Source organism: Bos indicus, chromosome 29 (genome assembly GCF_029378745.1).
Source record: "Bos indicus isolate NIAB-ARS_2022 breed Sahiwal x Tharparkar chromosome 29, NIAB-ARS_B.indTharparkar_mat_pri_1.0, whole genome shotgun sequence".
Lineage (NCBI taxonomy): Eukaryota > Metazoa > Chordata > Mammalia > Artiodactyla > Bovidae > Bos > Bos indicus.
In genome coordinates this window covers 49,141,274-49,166,702 of record NC_091788.1, presented here as the reverse complement: position 1 = coordinate 49,166,702, position 25,429 = coordinate 49,141,274, and the positions used below count along the sequence as shown (strand labels likewise).

Below are 25,429 nucleotides of genomic sequence, written 5' to 3'. Positions count from 1 at the left end.
AAGGCTTCTCTTAACCCTAGGTTGTCAGACAACGGTTAGCATCTTTTAGCAATAAAGTATTTTTAAATTAAGGTATGTACATTTTTGTCAATGGACATGATTTTGAGCAAGTTCCGGGACATGGTGATGGACAGGGAAGCCTAGTGAGCTGCAGTCCACGGGGTCACAAAGAGTCAGACACAACTCAGTGACTGAACAACAACAAAAATGTACATTTTTTAGACATAACGCTATTGTACACATAACAGATTATAATACAGTGTAAACCTAGTTTTTATTATTCACTGGGAAACCAAAACATTCACATGACTCACGTTAATGCTACGTTCACGTTACTGCAGGGTGCTGGAACCAAATGCACAATGTCTCTGAGGCCAGCCTGTATAAAACCAGCAATATCAAAGGCACCTTGCACGTCTCTGGACAAAAGGTAAGCTCAAAACAGTTCTTAAAGGCCACATCCATATGAGACGTCAACTCCAAATTCCAGAAGCAGAAAGCAAGGCTCCACAGTGATGCCTGGGGCTCCCCCGAACCCTCAGTCAGACCAGCAGCACCCACAGGGCTGTGCCACATGTACAAACAACCAGGATGGCCTCCACTTCCGCAACCAGCCATGGATCAGCACCGGAGCGCGAGGACGTCCCGTGGCCTAAACGGTGGTCCAAAACGAAGCGCCAGCGGCAGAAGCTACTCGAGGGCCGGTTTAGAGCTGCTCCCCACAAGCTTCAAAGTCACGAAGACAGTCAGAACCTCCCGAGCCTCTACAAGCACCTCACACCCTCACTGACTGGGGGTGGGAGGCACTGATGCTGCGACTTCCCTTTAAAACTTACCCGGGAGACTCTAACAGTCAGTGAGAATCTGGTTCTAGCATGTACTGCTCAAGTTTCTCAATATATTTCTGGCTCACGGCACTCTCAAAAGCACGATCCAGTATTCTTTCTCCCTTTTCTCTTTCTGGACCACACTACTCGGATTACAGGATCTCAGTTACCAACCAGGAGTCAAACCTGGGCCTGGCAGTGAAAGCACAAGGCCCTAACCACTGGGCCGCCAGGAATCCCTAATGGTCTACTGTTCTTGAACCACAGCTTTCCCCATGGAAGAGAAGCTTGGGTAAGAACACACAGGCTCGTGCTCCTGCCTGGAGAAGTTCTTTCAGCGTCTGTCCTAAAGCTGGTTTGGCGCGGCGGACTTCTCTGACTTTCGCTTGTCTGCATGGGCTTTCGTGTATGCACCTCCACTGACCCTATCACTCTGCTTGACCCCCCAAATTGCAAATGATTATTTTTTATTGTTAGGCTAATCATGTTCCCATTATGGCAGGCAATTGTAATTAGTTTTAATTTTTTGTCTGGCTATTGATTGTAAAAACTGATAAACACATCTTTCGCTTTTGTGATTTCGTAACTATTACTCATTTAATATCATTGTATCATGATTGGTCAACAGAAAAACAATAGAATCCTGTATCACCAAGACTACCATTTAATAGAAAAGCCTGCTGCTGCTGCTGCTAAGTCACTTCAGTCGTGTCCGACTCTGTGTGACCCCATAGACGTCAACCCACCAGGCTCTCCTGCCCCTGGGATTCTCCAGGCAAGAACACTGGAGTGGGTTGCCATTCCCTTCTCCAATGCGTGAAAGTGACAAGTCAAAGTGAAGTCGCTCAGCTGTGTCCGACTCTTAGCGACCCCATGGACTGCAGCCCACCAGGCTCCTCCGTCCATGGGATTTTCCAGGCAAGAGTACTGGAGTGGGGTGCCATTGCCTTCTCTGAGAAAAGCCTGCAATCACCTGTAAAAACCTGTAAACAAGATGTATATCAGAATAATCTTGGAATTTTTGAAAAAATACAAATGCCCAGGTATTGCTTTTATTCTCCAAAGCCACAGCTGCGCTTCTGCTGAGCAGCCATGCTCAGAGACAACTGGACTGTCTGACCCTTTATCACGTCTGCTTCACTTTTTCTGTTTCACGCTCAGTGCTCCCATTTCATTTATGTTTTCCCATTTCTCCATCTCTTTTTTTTTTTGATGTTCTTTCTCAAGTCTTTATCAAACATAGGAGAAAAGTTTTTGTATACATATATATAATAACATGTATAATATATATTTTAGAAAACTTACAAATTTTCGCCTGTCAGAAAAATTTATGACATTTTGCTTCCACTTGTTTGAGTTAGTCTGAGTAGAATGCTGCTGCTGCTGCTAAGTCACTTCAGTCGTGTCCGACTCTGTGCGACCCCACAGACGGCAGCCCACCAGGCTCCCCCATCCCTGGGATTCTCCAGGCAAGAACACTGGAGTGGGTTGCCACTTCCTTCTCCAATGCGTGAAAGTGAAAAGTCAAAGTGAAGTCGCTCAGTCGCGTCCGACTTGTAGCGACCCCATGGACTGCAGCCTACCAGGCTCCTCCGTCCATGGAATTTTCCAGGCAAGAGTACTGGAGTGGGGTGCCACTGCCTTCTAATTAAAAAAAAAAATAGATATGCAACAAGCAACAAAGGTCTACTGTATACCACAGGGAAGTACCGGCATTGTCTTATAATAATCTGTATACCACAGGGAAGTACCGTCATTGTCTTATAATAATCTGTATACCACAGGGAAGTACCGTCATTGTCTTATAATAATCTGTATACCACAGGGAAGTACCGGCATTGTCTTATAATAATCTGTATACCACAGGGAACTACCGTCATTGTCTTATAATAATCTGTATACCACAGGGAAGTACCGTCATTGTCTTATAATAATCTGTATACCACAGGGAAGTACCGTCATCATCTTATAATAATCTGTATACCACAGGGAACTACCGTCATTGTCTTATAATAATCTGTATACCACAGGGAAGTACCGTCAGTGTCTTATAATAATCTGTATACCACAGGGAAGTACCGTCATTGTCTTATAATAATCTGTATACCACAGGGAACTACCGTCATTGTCTTATAATAATCTGTATACCACAGGGAAGTACCGTCATTGTCTTATAATAATCTGTATACCACAGGGAAGTACCGTCGTCATCTTATAATAATCTGTATACCACAGGGAACTACCGTCATTGTCTTATAATAATCTGTATACCACAGGGAAGTACCGGCAGTGTCTTATAATAATCTGTATACCACAGGGACCTACCGTCATTGTCTTATAATAATCTGTATACCACAGGGACCTACCGTCATTGTCTTATAATAATCTGTATACCACAGGGACCTACCGTCATTGTCTTATAATAATCTGTATACCACAGGGAAGTACCGTCATTGTCTTATAATAATCTGTATACCACAGGGAAGTACCGTCATTGTCTTATAATAATCTGTATACCACAGGGACCTACCGTCATTGTCTTATAATAATCTGTATACCACAGGGACCTACCGTCATTGTCTTATAATAATCTGTATACCACAGGGAAGTACCGTCATTGTCTTATAATAATCTGTATACCACAGGGAAGTACCGGCATTGTCTTATAATAATCTGTGTACCACAGGGAAGTACCGGCATTGTCTTATAATAATCTGTATACCACAGGGAAGTACCGGCATTGTCTTATAATAATCTGTATACCACAGGGAAGTACCGGCATTGTCTTATAATAATCTGTATACCACAGGGAAGTACCGGCATTGTCTTATAATAATCTGTATACCACAGGGAAGTACCGGCATTGTCTTATAATAATCTGTATACCACAGGGAAGTACCGGCATTGTCTTATAATAATCTGTATACCACAGGGAAGTACCGGCATTGTCTTATAATAATCTGTGTACCACAGGGAAGTACCGGCATTGTCTTATAATAATCTGTGTACCACAGGGAAGTACCGTCATTGTCTTATAATAATCTGTATACCACAGGGAAGTACCGTCATTGTCTTATAATAATCTGTATACCACAGGGAAGTACCGGCATTGTCTTATAATAATCTGTATACCACAGGGAAGTACCGTCATTGTCTTATAATAATCTGTATACCACAGGGAAGTACCGGCATTGTCTTATAATAATCTGTATACCACAGGGAAGTACCGGCATTGTCTTATAATAATCTGTATACCACAGGGAAGTACCGGCATTGTCTTATAATAATCTGTATACCACAGGGAAGTACCGTCATTGTCTTATAATAATCTGTATACCACAGGGAAGTACCGTCATCGTCTTATAATAATCTGTATACCACAGGGAACTACCGTCATTGTCTTATAATAATCTGTATACCACAGGGAAGTACCGTCATCGTCTTATAATAATCTGTATACCACAGGGAACTACCGTCATTGTCTTATAATAATCTGTATACCACAGGGAACTACCGTCATCGTCTTATAATAATCTGTATACCACAGGGAAGTACCGTCATCGTCTTATAATAATCTGTATACCACAGGGAACTACCGTCATTGTCTTATAATAATCTGTATACCACAGGGAAGTACCGTCATTGTCTTATAATAATCTGTATACCACAGGGAACTACCGTCATTGTCTTATAATAATCTGTATACCACAGGGAAGTACCGTCATTGTCTTATAATAATCTGTATACCACAGGGAACCACCGTCATTGTCTTATAATAATCTGTATACCACAGGGAAGTACCGTCATTGTCTTATAATAATCTGTATACCACAGGGAAGTACCGTCATTGTCTTATAATAATCTGTATACCACAGGGAAGTACCGTCATCGTCTTATAATAATCTGTATACCACAGGGAACTACCGTCATTGTCTTATAATAATCTGTATACCACAGGGAAGTACCGTCATTGTCTTATAATAATCTGTATACCACAGGGAAGTACCGGCATTGTCTTATAATAATCTGTATACCACAGGGAAGTACCGGCATTGTCTTATAATAATCTGTATACCACAGGGAAGTACCGTCATTGTCTTATAATAATCTGTATACCACAGGGAAGTACCGTCATCGTCTTATAATAATCTGTATACCACAGGGAACTACCGTCATCGTCTTATAATAATCTGTATACCACAGGGAACTACCGTCATTGTCTTATAATAATCTGTATACCACAGGGAACTACCGTCATTGTCTTATAATAATCTGTATACCACAGGGAAGTACCGTCATTGTCTTATAATAATCTGTATACCACAGGGAAGTACCGTCATCGTCTTATAATAATCTGTATACCACAGGGAACTACCGTCATTGTCTTATAATAATCTGTATACCACAGGGAACTACCGTCATCGTCTTATAATAATCTGTATACCACAGGGAAGTACCGTCATCGTCTTATAATAATCTGTATACCACAGGGAACTACCGTCATTGTCTTATAATAATCTGTATACCACAGGGAAGTACCGTCATTGTCTTATAATAATCTGTATACCACAGGGAACTACCGTCATTGTCTTATAATAATCTGTATACCACAGGGAAGTACCGTCATTGTCTTATAATAATCTGTATACCACAGGGAACCACCGTCATTGTCTTATAATAATCTGTATACCACAGGGAAGTACCGTCATTGTCTTATAATAATCTGTATACCACAGGGAAGTACCGTCATTGTCTTATAATAATCTGTATACCACAGGGAAGTACCGTCATCGTCTTATAATAATCTGTATACCACAGGGAACTACCGTCATTGTCTTATAATAATCTGTATACCACAGGGAAGTACCGTCAGTGTCTTATAATAATCTGTATACCACAGGGAAGTACCGTCAGTGTCTTATAATAATCTGTATACCACAGGGAAGTACCGTCATTGTCTTATAATAATCTGTATACCACAGGGAACCACCGTCATTGTCTTATAATAATCTGTATACCACAGGGAAGTACCGTCATTGTCTTATAATAATCTGTATACCACAGGGAAGTACCGTCATTGTCTTATAATAATCTGTATACCACAGGGAAGTACCGTCATTGTCTTATAATAATCTGTATACCACAGGGAAGTACCGGCATTGTCTTATAATAATCTGTATACCACAGGGACCTACCGTCATTGTCTTATAATAATCTGTATACCACAGGGAAGTACCGTCATTGTCTTATAATAATCTGTATACCACAGGGAAGTACCGTCATCGTCTTATAATAATCTGTATACCACAGGGAACTACCGTCATTGTCTTATAATAATCTGTATACCACAGGGAAGTACCGTCAGTGTCTTATAATAATCTGTATACCACAGGGAAGTACCGGCATTGTCTTATAATAATCTGTATACCACAGGGACCTACCGTCATTGTCTTATAATAATCTGTATACCACAGGGAAGTACCGTCATTGTCTTATAATAATCTGTATACCACAGGGAAGTACCGTCATCGTCTTATAATAATCTGTATACCACAGGGAACTACCGTCATTGTCTTATAATAATCTGTATACCACAGGGAAGTACCGTCAGTGTCTTATAATAATCTGTATACCACAGGGAAGTACCGGCATTGTCTTATAATAATCTGTATACCACAGGGACCTACCGTCATTGTCTTATAATAATCTGTATACCACAGGGAAGTACCGTCATTGTCTTATAATAATCTGTATACCACAGGGAAGTACCGTCATCGTCTTATAATAATCTGTATACCACAGGGAACTACCGTCATTGTCTTATAATAATCTGTATACCACAGGGAAGTACCGTCAGTGTCTTATAATAATCTGTATACCACAGGGAAGTACCGGCATTGTCTTATAATAATCTGTATACCACAGGGACCTACCGTCATTGTCTTATAATAATCTGTATACCACAGGGAAGTACCGTCATTGTCTTATAATAATCTGTATACCACAGGGAAGTACCGTCATCGTCTTATAATAATCTGTATACCACAGGGAACTACCGTCATTGTCTTATAATAATCTGTATACCACAGGGAAGTACCGTCAGTGTCTTATAATAATCTGTATACCACAGGGAAGTACCGGCATTGTCTTATAATAATCTGTATACCACAGGGACCTACCGTCATTGTCTTATAATAATCTGTATACCACAGGGAAGTACCGTCATTGTCTTATAATAATCTGTATACCACAGGGAAGTACCGTCATCGTCTTATAATAATCTGTATACCACAGGGAACTACCGTCATTGTCTTATAATAATCTGTATACCACAGGGAAGTACCGTCATTGTCTTATAATAATCTGTATACCACAGGGACCTACCGTCATTGTCTTATAATAATCTGTATACCACAGGGAAGTACCGTCATTGTCTTATAATAATCTGTATACCACAGGGACCTACCGTCATTGTCTTATAATAATCTGTATACCACAGGGAAGTACCGTCATTGTCTTATAATAATCTGTATACCACAGGGAACTACCGTCATTGTCTTATAATAATCTGTATACCACAGGGAAGTACCGTCATTGTCTTATAATAATCTGTATACCACAGGGAACCACCGTCATTGTCTTATAATAATCTGTATACCACAGGGAAGTACCGTCATTGTCTTATAATAATCTGTATACCACAGGGAACTACCGTCATTGTCTTATAATAATCTGTATACCACAGGGAAGTACCGTCATTGTCTTATAATAATCTGTATACCACAGGGAACCACCGTCATTGTCTTATAATAATCTGTATACCACAGGGAAGTACCGTCATTGTCTTATAATAATCTGTATACCACAGGGAAGTACCGTCATTGTCTTATAATAATCTGTATACCACAGGGAAGTACCGTCATTGTCTTATAATAATCTGTATACCACAGGGAACCACCGTCATTGTCTTATAATAATCTGTATACCACAGGGAAGTACCGTCATTGTCTTATAATAATCTGTATACCACAGGGAAGTACCGTCATTGTCTTATAATAATCTGTATACCACAGGGAAGTACCGTCATTGTCTTATAATAATCTGTGATGGGAAGTCTGTATATGTACCACAGAATCACCAGGCTCCGTACCTGAAACACTGTAAGTCAACTATACTTCTACACAACATGTATATTAAGAAAGAAAGAACACAGACGACTCTAATACACTGAAACATCCCCCAGCCCGGACAGAGAGCAGGAGCAGACTCCTGCCACGCCTTCTCAGGCTCCGGCGCCCAGACACGGGTCCGAAGAGGCAGGAGGTGGCGGCGACGCAGCGCGTTTCTGAACCGCAACAACCGCCGCCCTGGAATCGCACAGGAGCTGCAGCAGCGAGAGCCGTCTGCACGCCCGCCACGGCCAAGCTCTCCGACGTGAAAGCACTGTGCCGACCCACCCGAATCAAATGCAGAGCCCACCCTCTCTGTGGACTTCTGAGCAGTACTAATTTCTGAATTCTGGAAACTCATCTCAGGGAACGTCACATCTGTTACCTTTTAAGTGGTTCACCATTTCACTCTAGAAAGGTCCATAAAGCAAGACAAAGAGAGCCTGGCCATTGCCATTGAAAAAAAAAGACTTTTTCAAGAAAAGTTATTAGAAGAATAACAGCAACTTGTTAAATATTTGTACAATTAGCAAGAGTGCATGCCAGGCCATTTCAGATCAAAACTGATCAAAAGCCACAACCTCCCTAAAATGGGGAAGGAAATAATCACCCAAGTCCAAGAAACCCAGAGTCCCAAACAGGATAAACCCAAGGAGAAGCACCCCAAGACACATATTAATCAAATTAACAAAGATCAAACACAAAGAACAAATATTAAAAGCAGCAAGGGAAAAACAACAAATAACACACAAGGGAATTCCCATAAGGATAACAGCTGATCTTTCAATAGAAACTCTTCAAGCCAGGAGGGAATGGCAAGACATACTTAAAATGATGAAAGAAAATAACCTACAGCCCAGATTATTGTACCCAGCAAGGATCTCATTTAAGTATGAAGGAGAAATCAAAAGCTTTTCAGACAAGCAAAAGCTGAGAGAATTCTGCACCACCAAACCAGCTCTCCAACAAATACTAAAGGATATTCTCTAGACAGGAAACACAAAAATGGTGTATAAACTCGAACCCGAAACAATAAAGTAAATGGCAACGGGATCATACTTATTAGTAATTACCTTAAACGTAAATGGGTTGAATGCCCCAACCAAAAGACAAAGACTGGCTGAATGGATACAAAAACAAGACCCCTACATATGTTGTCTACAGGAGACCCACCTCAAAACAGGGGACACATACAGACTGAAAGTGAAGGGCTGGAAAAAGATTTTCCATGCAAATAGGGACCAAAAGAAAGCAGGAGTAGCAATACTCATATCATATAAAATAGACTTTAAAACAAAGGCTGTGAAGAGAGACAAAGAAGGTCACTACATAATGATCAAACGATCAATCCAAGAAGAAGATATAACAATTATAAATATATATGCACCCAACATGGGAGCACCGCAGTATGTAAGACAAATGCTAACAAGTATGAAAGGAGAAATTAACAATAACACAATAATAGTGGGAGACTTTAATACCCCACTCACACCTATGGATAGATCAGCTAAACAGAAAATTAACAAGGAAACACAAACTTTAAACGATACAATAGACCAGTTAGACCTAATTGATAGCTATAGGACATTTCATCCCAAAACAATGAATTTCACCTTTTTCTCAAGCGCACATGGAACCTTCTCCAGGATAGATCACATCCTGGGCCATAAAGCTAGCCTTGGTAAATTCAAAAAAATAGAAATCATTCCAAGCATCTTTTCTGACCACAATGCAGTAAGATTAGATCTCAATTACAGGAGAAAAACTATTAAAAATTCCAACATATGGAGGCTGAACAACACGCTGCTGAATAACCAACAAATAAAAAAAAAAAAAATAAAGCACAGAGATGGCCAGAGTATGAAAAATCATGAACTATCTACTAGAACCTTACTGAAAATGAAATAAAATGGTCAAGTTGGAAGTAAAAGGATTGGAAAAGATACACAAACAGTAACCAAAAAAAAAAAAAAAAATAGTAGTGTCTACTATATTAATATCAAGTAAAATTGATTTCATATCAAAGAAAATGACCAGAGACACAGAGAAACATTATATATTGATGATTCAATCCATTAAAAAGACATGGCAATTCTAAGTGCTTATATACCAAATGACAGAGTTGCAAATTATTTGATGCAGGAACTGGTAGAACTGAAAGGAGAAATAGACTGAAAATTAAAGTTGGCAAGTTCAACATCTCTCTCTAAACAATAGAGAGAACTAGACAGAAATCAGCAAGGATCTAGAAGAAATCAGCAATACCATCAAACATCAATGTCCAATCAACTATAATACTTCACCCAATAACAGCAGAATAAATATATTTTTAAAGGGTCTATGAACACATACCAAGATCATATCCCAAGCCATAAAATAAACCTAAACAAATTTAAAAAACTGAAAAAAAAAAAAAAAAAGCCACAACTCAGTCAGCATGCGCCCGCGTGTCACCGTGCACAGACATGTGTGTGCACACACTGGGCCCCTCAGCACCAGCACTTCCACCTGGGCCCGCGCCCCGACGCCTCTCTCGTGTCCACATCATGTGAGTGAAGCGAGGAAGGCTCGGGATCTGCTCATTCTCTTCCTGGGGCGAGGCTGCAACCAGCAGCACGGCTACCTCAGGCTCGGCAGAGGCTCCTCGAGGTGGGCCTTCCCAGGGGACCAGGGCACGAGGGAGTCAGGGGCCCCGCTGACTCCTCCGCCAAGCTACGGCCACACGAGAGGCCTTTCCACCGCCGCCAACACCTGCGGCGAGCTCACAGCCAGCTCGCCTGCCCAAGGGGGAGGTGCCGTGAGCCCACCTGCACCAGCTCGCTCAGCATGTCCACGTTTCTGAAAATGGTGAACCAGAACTCCGGAATGCCTCTGGGGGCAGGCTCTTCTGCTGCTGCTGCTTCTTTTTCTGCTATGACTGCTTTATTTTTCATATCTCCCTAAAAACACAAAGATGCAAAACAGAATACTTATTATGAAGCAACAAGTTTACAGATTTTGCAGTAGCTTATTTAATACAGAATATAGTTTCAGAATCCCATTAAAACCTCTATCAAACTCCTTGTCTTTGAATCTGCATCTCCAGGACCACTGTGCCATCACACACTCAAATGTCTCGGAGAAACAAAGCCTTTCAGGCATCCATATCCGGATGTAATTCCTCAGTATAATTCTAGACCACGGGGAGCAGAGCTGGGGACTGGCACAGGCCCCCAACAGGGAGAGGCCGCCCAGCGCTGGCTCGCCATCCACCCGGGACAATCACCAGCAGAGGACACTCCAGGACCTCCACAACAGAAATGCCTGCCACGCTGCACACCCAAGCTGCAGGGGTGTAGGGACAGAGGCAGCGTGCAAACAGCAGGGTGGTGAGAGGAAGGTGCTGTGCCCGAGAGGAAGGGAGTCTTTGCTATGTCACAGCCCTGATGCGTGCTTCTCAGGGGCAATGATGACAGGGGTCTTCAAGCTAGCAGAGGCAGATTCTCCTCCCATAGTGAAGACCTGATGCACAGCTATCCACAGGCACAGCTTCAGCTACATCAGACTTGACATGTTTGTAAATGATCAAAAAGACACACAGCGACCAAAAATAACATAAAAAACCTCTCTGAACGTTTACACTATGGGGTAGAAAGACGACTTCCAAATGTGCTATCGGGCAACAGAGCTCACCGGATCGTGCTGGGGCTCCCACAGCACTGGACTGGCGCCCGTCACCAGCCCCAGGAGAAGGCTGCCAGCAGGGGGGTCAGAGCACGTGGCCCGAGGAGCACCTTCCAGCGTCCAGCGGTGAGAGGCACCAGGGCCACTCCGCCAGCACTGAGCTCCTGTGTGCTCTGCCCACCGCAGCCCTGCCTCCAGGGCCTGCCCCACCAGGCGCGCTGTTCTCTGCCCTCGTGGGTCTCTGCCTCCTTCACCTCCCCAACGGTCTGCACTACACGTGGGTGCCCGACGGCCGAGAAGGGGGACAGTGTCTGGTGACTGCCAGGGCCAGTCAGACGCCAGACTTGCAAGCCACCCTGTTTCACCGTCCTGAAGACACCTAAACACTCAACCTAAGGGTGAAGCCACGCCTGCTGTTAGGAGCGCTCCTCTGCGTAGAGGAAAACCATTTTATTTCTTTTTTCACCCATCCCCCACTGCACTGCACAGCTTGGGACCTCAGTTCCCCAGACCAGGACTAGAACCGGGCCGTGGCGGAGAAAGCACCAGGCCCTAACCACTAGACCACCACCCAAGGCCGTCTTGTTTGCAGCAGCACTGAAACAGAACGCCAGTGGCGCCCACGAAGAAGAAACTTACGGCCAACTTGTCCTCCTCTTCAGTCTCACTGTGCCACTCAGACTCTGCGTCTGTGGGCTCAACGTCACCAGTGATGAATTCCCTTCTCTAAGAGTAAAAAATAAGATCTTACAGTTATTCAGAAACTCGAGAGTCAAGACAATGAACCTGTAAATAATGTGAATGAAAAGACTGAAAACTGGATGCCTTTATAGCTTGTTTTGGAGAAGGCAATGGCACCCCACTCCAGTACTCTTGCCTGGAAAATCCCATGGACGGAGGAGCCTGGTGGGCTGCAGTCCATGGGGTCGCTAAGAGTCAAGACACGACTGAGCGACTTCACTTTCACTTTTCACTTTCATGCACTGGAGAAGGAAATGGCAACCCACTCCAGTGTTCTTGCCTGGAGAATCCCAGGGATGGGGCAGCCTGATGGGCTGCCGTCTATGGGGTCACACAGAGTCGGACACGACTGAAGTGACTTAGCATAGCATAGCATAGCATAGCTTGTTTTAAGATGCTAAGTTTTGAGGCTTAAAGTCAGACATTCAGTGATCCCCGGGTATTTCTGGATGTCTTTCCAGGAGAAAGATCTGAAACTCACTAACAGCACCTGACCTTGTCGAAGAGAGGCTGGTATAAGGCTGCGTACTTCCTCTCCAGGTCATGAACTTCTTCATAGAACTTGGCTTCTATATGCGCACATTTCACCTGGAGCTGCTTCAATGCATTGATTCTTCTTTTTACTGCTTTAGGTAAACTAGAGAGGGGAAAAGAATCCAGATGAATGCGAAGTAAGTACTTATTTTTTTTTTTTTTTTACTACAATATTAACATAGAATTAACATCCCCACCATGAAACAGAGCTTCTAAAAATCATTAAGAACAAACAAGTTTGCTTCAAATGTCAAACGACTAGAACGGTTGGCGTTGAGCTCTTCGGCAACTTCTCACGCAGTTGTAAGAGGATCAGCCTCGATGACTGCTCTCAGTTGGTCGTTGTCAGCTACTGATGACCGGCCACTACTCTCCTCATCTAAAGGCTCTCGTCTGCTTTGCAAAACTTCTTGAACCACCACTGCACTGTACATTCATTAGCAGTTCCTGGGCCAGAGGTGATGTTGATGTTATGAGTTGTCTCCCCTGTTAACTATCCATCTTGAACTTGAATAAGAAAATCACTCAAATTTGTTTTTTGTCTTACATCATTTCCATAGTCTAAAATAAATATAAACAGCAAATATTATCACATAAAATGAGAAATGTGCAATAAAATGATGTATAACATAAAAAAAAAAAAAAGAACAAACACCCACCCCCACCAAGAGCAGGGTGGTAGGGGAAGAGGAAGCTGAAAAGATAATTCACAAAAAATACTGGACTGACCAAAAAGTTCCATTGCTTTTTCAGTTCAGTTCAGTCGCTCAGTCGTGTCCGACTCTTTGCGACCCCATGAATCGCAGCACACCAGGCTTCCCTGTCCATCACCAACTCCCGGAGTTCACTCAGACTCACGTCCATCGAGTCAGTGATGCCATCCAGCCATCTCATCCTCTGTCGTCCCCTTCTCCTCCTGCCCCCAATCCCTCCCAGCATCAGAGTCTTTTCCAATGAGTCAAATCTTCGCATGAGGTGGCCAAAGTACTGGAGTTTCAGCTTCAGCATTATTCCTTCCAAAGAACACCCAGGACTGATCTTCAGAATGGACTGGTGGGATCTCCTTGCAGTCCAAGGGGCTCTCAAGAGTCTTCTCCAACACCACAGTTCAGAAGCATCAATTCTTCAGCGCTCAGCTTTCTTCACAGTCCAACTCTCACATCCATACATGACCACAGGAAAAACCATAGCCTCAAATAGACGGACCTTTGTTGGCAAAGTAATGTCTCGGCTTTTCAATATGCTATCTAGGTTGGTCATAACTTTCCTTCCAAGGAGCAAAGCGTCTTTTAATTTCATGGCTGCAGTCACTATCTGCAGTGATTTTGGAGACCCAAAAAATAAACTCTGACACTGTTTCCACTGTTTCCCCATGTTATTTCCCATGAAGTGATGGGACCAGATGCCATGATCTTCGTTTTCTAAATGTTGAGTTTTAAGCCAACTTTTTCACTCTCCTCTTTCACTTTCATCAAGAGGCTTCTTAGTTCCTCTTCACTTTGTGCCATAAGGGTGGTGTTATCTGCATATCTAAGGTTATTGATATTTCTCCCGGCGATCTTGATTCCAGCTTGTGCTTCTTCCAGCCCAGCGTTTCTCATGATGTACTCTGCATATAAATTAAATAAGCAGGGTGACAATATACAGCCTTGATGTACTCCTTTCCCTATTTGGAACCAGTCTGTTGTTTCATGTTCAGTTCTAACTGTTGCTTTTTAAGTAAATATAAAAGCCATTTTTCATTTTCATCAAAAATTTCATTGAACAACATATTCAGTGTTTTTTTCTGCTACCTTCTGCCATTTTTCAGGCAACCTCATAACTCCATTTATTTATTCACTGGCTCTGCTGCCTCTCTGTTGCTGCACTGAATCTTCTCTGGCTGGCGAGCAGGCGCTGCTCTCTAGTTGGCCCCTCAGGTCAGGGGCTTCTATTGCTGAGCGCAGGCTTCAGCAGTTGCAGCATCAGGACTCAGGAGTCAAGGCTACTGGGCTCTGGAGCACAGGCTTGAGAGCTGGGTCATGTGGGCTTAGCTGCTCCGAGGCGTGTGGGATCTTCCCGGATCAGGGATCAAACCTGTATCTCCTGCTTTGGCAAGCAGATTCTTTATGACTGTGCCACCAGAAAAGCTGCTTTTTATCTTTTTGAGCCAAAAGAACTGTTCCAAGTGCCTTTTACAGTCTTCCAGGGAAGTGAAATTTTTTTCCATTAAAACAATTTCGTAAAGACCAAAATAAGTGGAAATTGGAAGGTGCAAGGTCTGGTGAATATGGCGGATGAACCAGAACTTCCTAGCTGAGCCTTTGCCTGGTCGTCAAAGAAACACACGGTCTTACACTATCCTGACGAAGGAGCACGTGCTCGCTGGTGACTAACCCCGGACGCTGTCAGTCGAATGCTGCTTTCAGCTGGTCTAACTGGGAGAAGGCAATGGCAACCCACTCCAGTGTTCCTGCCTGGAGAGTTCCAGGGGTGGGGGAGCCTGGTGGGCTGCAGTCTTTGGGGTCGGACACGACTGAAGTGACTTAACAGCAGCACCAAGTGGGCGCAGTACTTGTTGGGATTAACTGCTCGGTCTTCCGGAAGGCGCTCGTGACGCAGGACGCCTCTCCAATCCTCCATACACACTGTGTCACCTCCGCTGGGTGAAGGCTGGTCTGTGGTGCGGCTGCTGAGGGGTCATTTCACGTGCCCTATGATCTCTTCCATTCCACATTCTTGTACACTATCTACTTTCCATCTCCCGTCACAATTTATTTTAAAAACAAAACGTTCTCATCACATTTAGGTAGAGTAAGGTAAGGAAGTGTTAGTTGCTCAGTCGTGCCCAACTCTTTGCAACCCCATGGATTGCAGACCACCAGGCTCCTCTGTCCATGAGATTTTCCAGGCAAGGATACTGAAGTGGGTTGCCATTTCCTTCTCCAGGAGATCTTCCCAATCTAGGGATCAAACCCAGGTCTCCTGTACTACAGGCAGATTCTTTATTGACTGAGCTACAAGGGAAGCCCATTTAATTTAAGGAGAGAATCACATGTCGAGGTTTTCTTCACTTAACTTACGTGGAGCCTAAATATCAAAGTGATTAACGTAACCAACTTGTGCGAATGATTGTCAGTGCCTGAGGTGGACACTTGGATACAGGCTGCCTCCTGCAGACGGTAACGCTGACTGCCGTCAGTTAACGTCTCAATTTGATCACCATCAATTTCAACTAGTCTACCCGACCTTGGAGCGTCATCCAGCAAGAAACCTCAGCATGAAACCACTTTTGATACTTTGATCAGTCACAGCACCCTCTCCATATATTGCACAAATCCTTTTTTGTCTCTGACAAACAACGTTCAAACTACCACACAAATGCACTCATCTCACATGCTAGCAAAGTAATGCTCAAAATTCTCCAAGCCAGGCTTCAACAGTACATGAACCAAGAACTTCCAGATGTTCAAGCTGGATTTAGAAAAGGCAGAAGAAGCAGAGATCAAACTACCAACATCTGCTAGATCCGTGAAAAACCAAGAGAGTTCTACTTTATTGACTACGCCCAAGCCTTTGACTGTGTGGATCACAACAAACTGGAAAATTGTTGAAGAGATGGTAATACCAGTCCGCCTGACCTGCCTCCTGAGATATCTGTATGCAGATCAAAAAGCAACAGTTAGAACCAGACAAAGAACAACGGACTGGTTCCAAATTGGGAAAGGGGTACGTCAAGGCCATATATTGTCACCCTGCTTATTTAACTTATATGCAGAGTACATCATGCGAAATTCCGGGCTGGATGAATCTCAAGCTGGAATCAAGATTGCCGGGAGAAATATCAATAACCTCAGATATGCAGATGACACCACCCTTGTGGCAGAAATCGAAGAGGAACTAAAGAGCCTCTTGATGAAGGTGAAAGAGAAAAGTGAAAAAGCTGCCTTAAAACTCAATGTTCAAAAACTAAGATCATGGCAACTGGTCCCATCACTTCATAGCAAACAGATGGGGAAACAACGGAAACAGTCACAGGCTTTTTTTTCTTGGGCTCCAAAATCATTGTGGACAGTGATGTAGCCATGAAATTAAAAGACGCTTGCTCTTTGGAAGGAAACCTATGACAAGTATTAAAAAACGGAGACATTACTTTGCTCACAAAGGTCCATCTAGTCAAAGCTATGGTTTTTCCAGCAGTCATGTACGGATGTGAGAGCTGGACCATAAAGAAGGCTGAGCACCAAAGAATTGATGCTTTTGAACTGTGGTGTTGGAGAAGACTCTTGAGAGTCCCTTGGACTGCAAGGAGATCAAACTAGTCAATCCTAAAGGAAATCAACCCTGAATATTCATTGAAAGGACTGATGCTGAAGCTGAAACTCCAATACTTAGCCAACCTGATGTAAGAACCAACTCACTAGAGAAGACTTTGATGCTGGAAAAGACTGAAGGCAGGAAGAGAAGAGGGCGGACAGAGGATGAGACGGCTGGATGGCGTCACCGACTTGATAGACGTGAGTTTGAGCAAGCCCCGGGAGATGGTAAAGGTCATAGAAACCTGGAGTGCTGCAGTCCATGGGGCTGAAGAGTCAGACACAGCTGAGCGACTGGACAACCACCATCACTTCCAGAACCATCTTACAGGAAGAAGTCGAAATTTCTTTTGCCAACCTAACACAAATAATCAAACACGGCAGAAAGGCCCAAATCACAAAATATCCAAAAGAATTTAAATTTAAAAGAATTGCTGTCTTGGACTTCCCTGATGGTTCAGTGGGTAAGACCCTACCTTCCAATACTGGGGACACAGGTTCGATCCCCGGTCTGGGAAGATCGCACATGCCACTGGCAGCCTAGTCCGTGTGCCACAACTACCGAACCTGCTCCTGAGCAGGAGAAGCCCCGCTGCCCGCAACTCGAGGAAGCCTGCACACGGCAGAAGATAAACTAACAATAAAATGGAAAGTAAAACAAAACAAAACTGCTATCTTTTATCAAATTGGCAATTAAAAAAAAAAATTCCCAGGTTTGATGAAGCTGAGGGCAGAGGCCCTCTTACTGACCCATTTTTCTTAAGGACAAATGAGAACCTTGAAAATATCCTTTGTCTCAACTTCTCCTCAGAATTTAGTCTAAGAAAACAACCAAATATTTATGGACTGGATGACCGCTGATGTCAAAGTTAAAGACTGGGAACAGGGACAAGATGAACAGGATGAAAACAGGGCCGGTGTACAACGTGTTCCCAAAGAATCAGTGCTCCTACCAGCACAGCAAAGGAGAAACCAGAGACAACAGGCGTCGTGCTGAGCCAGAGCGCGACGGGCGCCTCAGCCCTTCGGCACTCTTTACCTTCTAAGAAGTAGCTTCATTTGGGTGCCTTACTGTTATAAATCATAAGAGGGGGAGAAAAACACTGTAAATCCATCAAAATCATGTATTTAACCCAAAGCCCTGAGTCACAACCTGGAAAAAACAGCAGACTCCTGGGCCTTCAAAGATGCACACAGCCCCTGCTTCGGGCCTGGGTCCCGCCTGGAGTCCTCCTCCGGGGGGGGGGGGGGGGGGGGGGTGGGCAGGCATCAGGCTAGGAGGACACAGCGCCCGCAGCTCTCAACACGGCACTGCTCAGAAGGTGCGGCCGTCCAGGGGGCCGGGACCATGGCCGTCAAAACCCACTCAAGTCCCTTATGTGTAAGAGGGCAGCGTGTGCACACATATAACCTCAGCATGTCCTTCCATATACTGTAAATACAACGTGAATGCTATGTAAATAGTTCTCCTTTCTGCAACTTCCTGGAAAAATTCTGTCCCCCAATGTTTGATCCTCCGTTGGCTGAATCTGCAGATATGGACGGCCTAGTGTCCTGGGACAGCCTCGATCACAGAGGCCCCATCTTGGGACAACCAGGCAAGTGCAGTGTGGACAGAGGTGGTGCACCCCAGGCTCCCAACCACAGAAACTGAGCAAGATGCCCGGAGAAGGCAGGGCAGGAATTTATGGCACTGAACACATCAACACCTGCACTTCTCTTCCACACTAATTACGCAACTTAGAGGTTAACTTCGTACTCTTCAAATCAGAACAACACGGGGCTCAAGCCAACTGGACTCGACACGGTTCCCAGCTGGCCTCCAAACAGTGGCATCACCCGCGCAGCCTTGTCCCCACGACAGGCACCTCACACGCAGCACGCAACACGGGGCTAGTTCCACCCCACGGACCGCCTGCCGTTCCGTCTCCTCTCAGCCAGCGCCCCCACGCACCCAGGGTCTGCAGCAGGAAAGGAGAAACCAACGTTCTCGCTCGTTTCCCCGGCTCACCCCAGGTCACCGCCTACCACCACACACACCGATCCAGTCTGCAGCCCCTCACAGAACCCCTCCCTCGAGCTCATCTCCCGGAACACCCTCTCTCTGGGCAGAGCAGACCCCCAGCGTGCCCTGCCTGTGACATCACCCCGTTCTGTGCGGGGGCGCCCGTGGAGACGGTGGACACACTGAGGCCCAGCCCTGCCCTGCAAAGGCCGTCCAAAGGCCCCAAGCACGGGCGTCCTCACACGCCCGGGACAGGGCTTGCCCAAGTGAGCAGGCCTGGCGCCACAGGCTGGCGGGGCCGAGCAGGCAGCACGGGCTCCCTGGGCCCCCCTCCGGCCCTTCCTGCACAGGTGAAGTCCTCTCAAGGCTCCAGGACGGCCCAGGGAGCCCGACCCGCCATACCACCTTCACCACAGGCCTGCGTCCTCTGCCAGGCTTTAACCCACGCTCGTCTCTGGAGCCCCAGGGCCTGCTCTCACAGCAGGCAAGGTCTACTGAATGAAAGCATACTTATTGTTAATCTTAAGAACCCAAAGAGTTTTCTTTCTTTGTTTCTTAAAGTTGCATCAAGTCTCGTTCAGGGCATACTTACGTCTCGATGTAGCTTGAAGGAGTGTGGGAGACGTTGTCAAGTCGTTCCTGCAAAGCTGCCAAAACTTGAGGATTCTGCATTACCTGATCTGTGAGCTTTTCTGTTAAGAGTTAAAAAAAAGACAAAGCCAAAAAAACATAACATACACCCACCACACAACAGTCAATAGTAAAAAACATTTTTTTCAAAAATAATTATTTTTTGGAGAAGGAAATGGCTACCCACTCCAGTATTCTTGCCTGGGAAATCCCATGGACAGAAGAGCCTGGCAGGTTACAGTCCATGGGGTCACAACCGAGCAACTAAACAACAAAATACTACGGCACACAGAGCTGTGACAAAGTGAAAAGTGTCAAAACACTTATTTTTAAAGGGTTTTAAAGGCATAACCTACGTCAGTCACCAAGTGGGCGGTTACGAACGTACACAGGGCGCTCGAGGGTCCTGCCCTCGCCTGAGCGATGGAAGCCCCCACCTCCCAGCGAGGACATGGTCACCAGTCACACACACGCTGTGCTGACCCCCAGTGAACAGAGCACCCTGAGGGCCATCAGCCCTCCTGAGAACCGGCACAGCCCTGGCTCATGACACACGCTCTGCCCTGAACCGACCAGCCCTCAGCGACATTACAGAAACCCAGAGTCTGCGTCCTCACCTGACTCGAGAGGAAGCACAGACCCAGAGCACTGCCCACCCTTCTGTAAGACGGTGACGAGAGCAAGCTGAATACGACAGCAGGCACTCTCTTTTAACATTTAACTACAAGGACAGTGGCTAACATGAAGCACTGTGCACGTATATGACACAGATGTGACTGTGTGTCTGTAGAACTGTACACACGCACAGCACGTAAATACTGAACACACAGACGCACAGCTCTGGCTCCAGCCGCCGAAAGGCCTATAAACCGACAGCACATATGTTCTGGTTTCTAAATCTCTGTCCCCACTAAAAGACACAGGGCTCCTGGCATAAATGTGGACTTCAGGTCTGGGGCAAGGAAAGCTCAACAGACAGTGGAACATCCCCTGTGCCACAACGGCAGAGAGGACCCAAAACGGATGGAGACGAAGCAAAGGGGCACGGAGGCCAGCTCTAAGGGGCCTCCACAGGCCACATGGGACAACCTGCAACCCAAAAAGAATAACGATGGCAAATAATAGAACACAGAACAAAAAGCAAACCCATGAGTCTACATAATGTTAGAAAGGGACAACGGGAAGTGCTTCTTTACGGATTTTATCTGTCAGTCAGATTGACAGAAGCAGGAGAACACCCTCTGCTGCCCACCAAGGTCATCCCCGATCCAGCTAGGACCATCAGTGCTGTCCGAATCCCCATGCGAGCGTCTCAGGGTAGGCAAGAGGCCCACAGAACGAGGTGTCTGACAGCCTGGTGACTACAAGGTCCCTGTCAGTGGAGAGACTGGCAGACGCAGACTTCCCCCGTCAGCCTGAGGTGCCTGCTGGTCACCTGACTTCTGCCGGGTCTGAATGAAGCGCTGGCCTTCATTTTAATCATTCTAACTCCGCTAAAGCCTCTGAAGTACAATAACCCAGAACTTGAATTCCTTGTTCTATTTTACTAAAAGGTTCAAGAGTAGGAGCCCCCACTCTGCATACAAGTTCACCAGAGGCTCACCCTCCCACACGCAGCACTAACCTGTATTACTTGCATTTTTAGCAGCTTCCAAGGAATCTGAAGGAACACCATCTGAAAAACTAAAATCGTATATTTAAAAGTATTAGTCTCCACAAAGTTTCAAGACAGACAACACGGGCCATTTTTCTTATCTAACGAGAGCCGTCAGCTGCAGCACCTGATGACACCTGGCCCCAGCGCACCAACTAAAATGTACACTCCAGCAAGCAGAGACCGCTCTGCCTTACCTGTTATCTGCCATCTGAATGTCTTTATCTCCTACAAATTAAAAAAGAATGAACATTACTACAACATTACTACAAACATTCACAAACAAAAGCATTTCAAACCCGTTCTTCTAACACTGACTTTCTGAGATGAGGGTGAGGACCTCCCAGGGAGGGAATGCTCTGGGGCGCTGGGAACGTTCCAGACCTTGAATGGGGTACTGGTTACCTGGATACATACACTTGTCGAAACTCAGCAAATTATACAAACTATATGCGTTTCAGTGCAAGCACATTTCGCTCATAAAACATTTCTCTTGTTCGCACTAAAACGACCAGATTTCAGAATAATGACAATTAATCAATTTTAACTTGTGTTTATACCAAGTTTTAGAAACAGGAACACTTATTTATGGTAGGCCAATTATTTCAGAGTAATTCAAAGCATTTACTGGTGTTCATATTGTTTTTAAACTGCAACTTACGTGATGAGTTTAAAATTTTATTACGTATGGTCCTTTTTTTTTTTCCTGGCAAGGCACATCTATTTTGGATGGTCTTTTAATACTCAGAACCACTCTGTAAAATAGGTACTACCGCTATGGGCATAAAAAGGCTGAGGAACTTCCTCTGTCACAAAACTGAAACCGTCTGGGACTGAATCTACGAGTTGTACACTGAAGATGCAGTGCTTGTGTGAAAGCACCATGTAACACACTCAGGATGATCCCACTCTCACAAGAGACATAAAGACAAGACCAGCTCCACATCAGGGGACTGTCTACCCATAAAAGGCGGGTTCTAAGACCTTTACTCCTCAGAGACCCTGACAGTAACCCTATCCAAATGCACAGGTAAAAAGAGTCGGGCTTGGTGATCAACCTTCTTAGTCCTACGTTTAGCAACAACCCCCCATCCCGGGGCTCCGAGGGGCATTTTCGGGCTGATAGCTGGTGGATGTCTCCTTCCTGGGCATCTGAACAAAGCAGAAACCCTTTAATCAGTGCCCTGGGGTCAAAGAGAACAATAACCCTTCCTAGTTAGGAAAAATAGCTCCAACTGGAATTTATGAACTACAACTGCTTTAACTGCATCTTGTTTCAAAATAAAACATGCTAACTAGTGGCGGCTCAGCCGGTAAAGAATCCGCCTGCAATGCCGGAGACCTGGGTTCGATCCCTGGGTCGGTATATCACCTGGAAAAAGAAATGGCAACCCACTCCAGTATTCTTGCCTGGAAACTCCTAGGGACAGATGAGCCTGGCGGGTCCACGGGGTTGCAAGAGTCAGACACAACTGAGCAACTGAACTACTACCAACTATTTTAAGAATTGAACATAGTACATAAATGTTACATTATCTTTTTCAAAAGCTAAACGATTTAAGCAAATGAAAACCAGCAATGGAAAAACACTCTCCAAGGGTCCCCATCACCTCCTACTGAGTCCACAGTCACCCCACACAGAAACTCGAATCCCCGTGCTTCCCAGCTCAGCTCCCCTGCAGTCGGCCGCATGCATACAGCTGCACCCGGGCTACTCCCAGGCTTATATTCTGCCGTTTCACATACTATAAACGCAAAACACGAGACAGGCAGGCCTTCAAAATGACATCTGATGACATGTTAAAAGCTAACATACTTAGCTTTTACCAGCTGTTAAATACCAAAGCCTTTTCCCCCAGGATGTACCTCTGGTAGTGTCTACATGAAGACATCTCAGTTTACAGGGCTTCCCCCATCCCAGGTTAGTCTTCACAGCAACAGGAGATTGTGACTGCAGGATTCCTGGGCCAAAGACTAGGAAAGGATTCTGACACCTACTGCCAAGTTGGTTAATCACTGAAACCAGCGATCACTTGGCTACGTAAGTAAACCCTGCACCGCCTAACACACACATGCCCCAACCCCTTCTGTGCAGACGGCACGCAGCACCTGCTCCCTGCTGCAGCAGCCTCACTGCCGGCTTAACAGCCACGGCCCACTTTCACCACCCTATCAGGCCACACCTGATGCCAACCCCTTCCGTGCTGGCGAGGGACGTGCGTAAGGCGCCTCCCCACACGGACTCGAGCAAGGAGGCGCACCCCGGGGCACAGAGGACGACGCTGAGGGAGGGGAAGCTGAGGTGCCTGACCCGAGGCCACACGGCTAGCACGGTGTGTTTCTGTCAACCTAGAAGTGTTAGGGGACGCATACTGATCGAAACTGCCCACCCTGGCCAGGCACCATAGTAACCATCTGCGTGAGTTGTTTTACAAGAGGTCCTGCTAAGGAACATGGAACTAATAAGCCACCACCAACCGAAAGAATTCGGGAAAGGTCAAAAGGAGACACATGTCCGACCACCTCCCAGAATCCTTCTCTCTGACATCCATCTTGGCTGAACAAGGCATGCACCACCAGGAAGGTCTCCGAGTCAGAATGACTGGTTAAGGACAACCCGGAAACTAATCTGGACTCTTCTTCGCTGAGACTGACATCCTGACCACTCGGGGTACTCAGGGGCCAGCTTGCCTGCCAATGGACCAGACCCAGCGGCCACAACTGGGACCCTTTTGTCCCTGGTCTCCTCCTGACGCAGACAACTGGCCAGAGTGCCCTGACTGGGTAAGGAATAAGAGACTTTATTGACCTCTCTCCCCTTCCCTCTCCTTAACCCTTCCTATCCTTCCCTGTTTTTCTAGTCCCCCGATTCTGGACGCAGGAATCTGGTCGAAGGGCCTCAGCCCGAGATGACGATTGGAGACTGATCACCTCCTCTTGGCAGAGAACTCGAATTCTGGTTCTGGTCTGGTCTGATTGCTGGTAGGGCCGAGTTCCAGTCCTCCCTTCTCCGGAGGCCCAGGGTAAAGTCCCGTAACGCCTGGGTGTCTGTAGGTGGCAGGAGATGTCTGTAAGGCCACCCCTTTTGCCCCACTCTCCCGCCTCCTCCCTCTTCTTCTTTCAACCTGGCTTCCTTTCCTCCCTTTGAAATCTTTGAAGACCTGAGATATTTTCCTTTGTTAGTACTTGGATCTGAAGTTGTGTCTCTATAGGAGGTTTTCTGAGAGACTGTATTCTTGTGTTTAAGGGAGTGTCTGATGAGGACTGCCAGGTTTACATGTGTGTGTTTTAACTCTGTGTTCTGTGTTGTGATTTTTGATGGCCATTTTGCTTTGTCTGGCCACCATTTGGTTTAGACCTGCTGCCATTTTGTTAGAACTTGATTTTCTTTCTCTGTGCCTTGAGACCAGGGCTCTCAGGAACACTTATCCAGACCATCTCTAACCCCTGAGACTGAGGGAAAATGGGGAAAAGCCTTTAAAAATTTTATTTCAACTGTTTTTTTATGAACTAGTAAATTTTATATTGTAATACCTAATTCATGACTAAACTTAGAAAATAAAGCTAGATCTTGTGTTGTATCTGTCTAAATATGTCTTGGTATGTCTTTGTCTCTGGATAATATTTTTGAGATTAATTTGTAAATGAGCTCTATTTAACTGGCTTAAAGAAAAGAGCTTACAAATCAAATAATTCTAAATTAAACAATAAATTCCAGGTTCATGTGAACTGGGAAATATTCAGTATTAAATACCTGATATTAATGTTTGTTTGTTAACCTATCTAATATAAACATGTCTTAGAATAATTAACATTAAGTAAAATATTTTCATTGTACCTGGGTTTAATATGTTAAATATTATCATACCTGTTACAAGTTTGTTAATAAGGAAATTACCTTGAGTGAAGCA

At 45.1% G+C, this 25,429-nt stretch overlaps 1 protein-coding gene across 3 annotated transcripts in view; it reads right to left on the bottom strand.

The window, feature by feature from the left end:
- NAP1L4 (nucleosome assembly protein 1 like 4) overlaps positions 1 to 25,429 on the bottom strand; it is a 58,106-nt gene that overhangs the window by 17,255 nt on the left and 15,422 nt on the right. For all 3 annotated transcript variants that reach the window (XM_019954788.2, XM_019954786.2, XM_019954787.2), the window contains exons 2-7: positions 21,716 to 21,746; positions 21,489 to 21,547; positions 19,827 to 19,926; positions 12,896 to 13,037; positions 12,299 to 12,385; positions 10,804 to 10,935 (exon numbers count right to left, since the gene is read on the bottom strand). In XM_019954788.2, the coding sequence (XP_019810347.2) occupies positions 10,804 to 10,935; positions 12,299 to 12,385; positions 12,896 to 13,037; positions 19,827 to 19,926; positions 21,489 to 21,547; positions 21,716 to 21,746 (551 nt within the window). The remainder of the gene's footprint in view (positions 1 to 10,803; positions 10,936 to 12,298; positions 12,386 to 12,895; positions 13,038 to 19,826; positions 19,927 to 21,488; positions 21,548 to 21,715; positions 21,747 to 25,429) is intronic.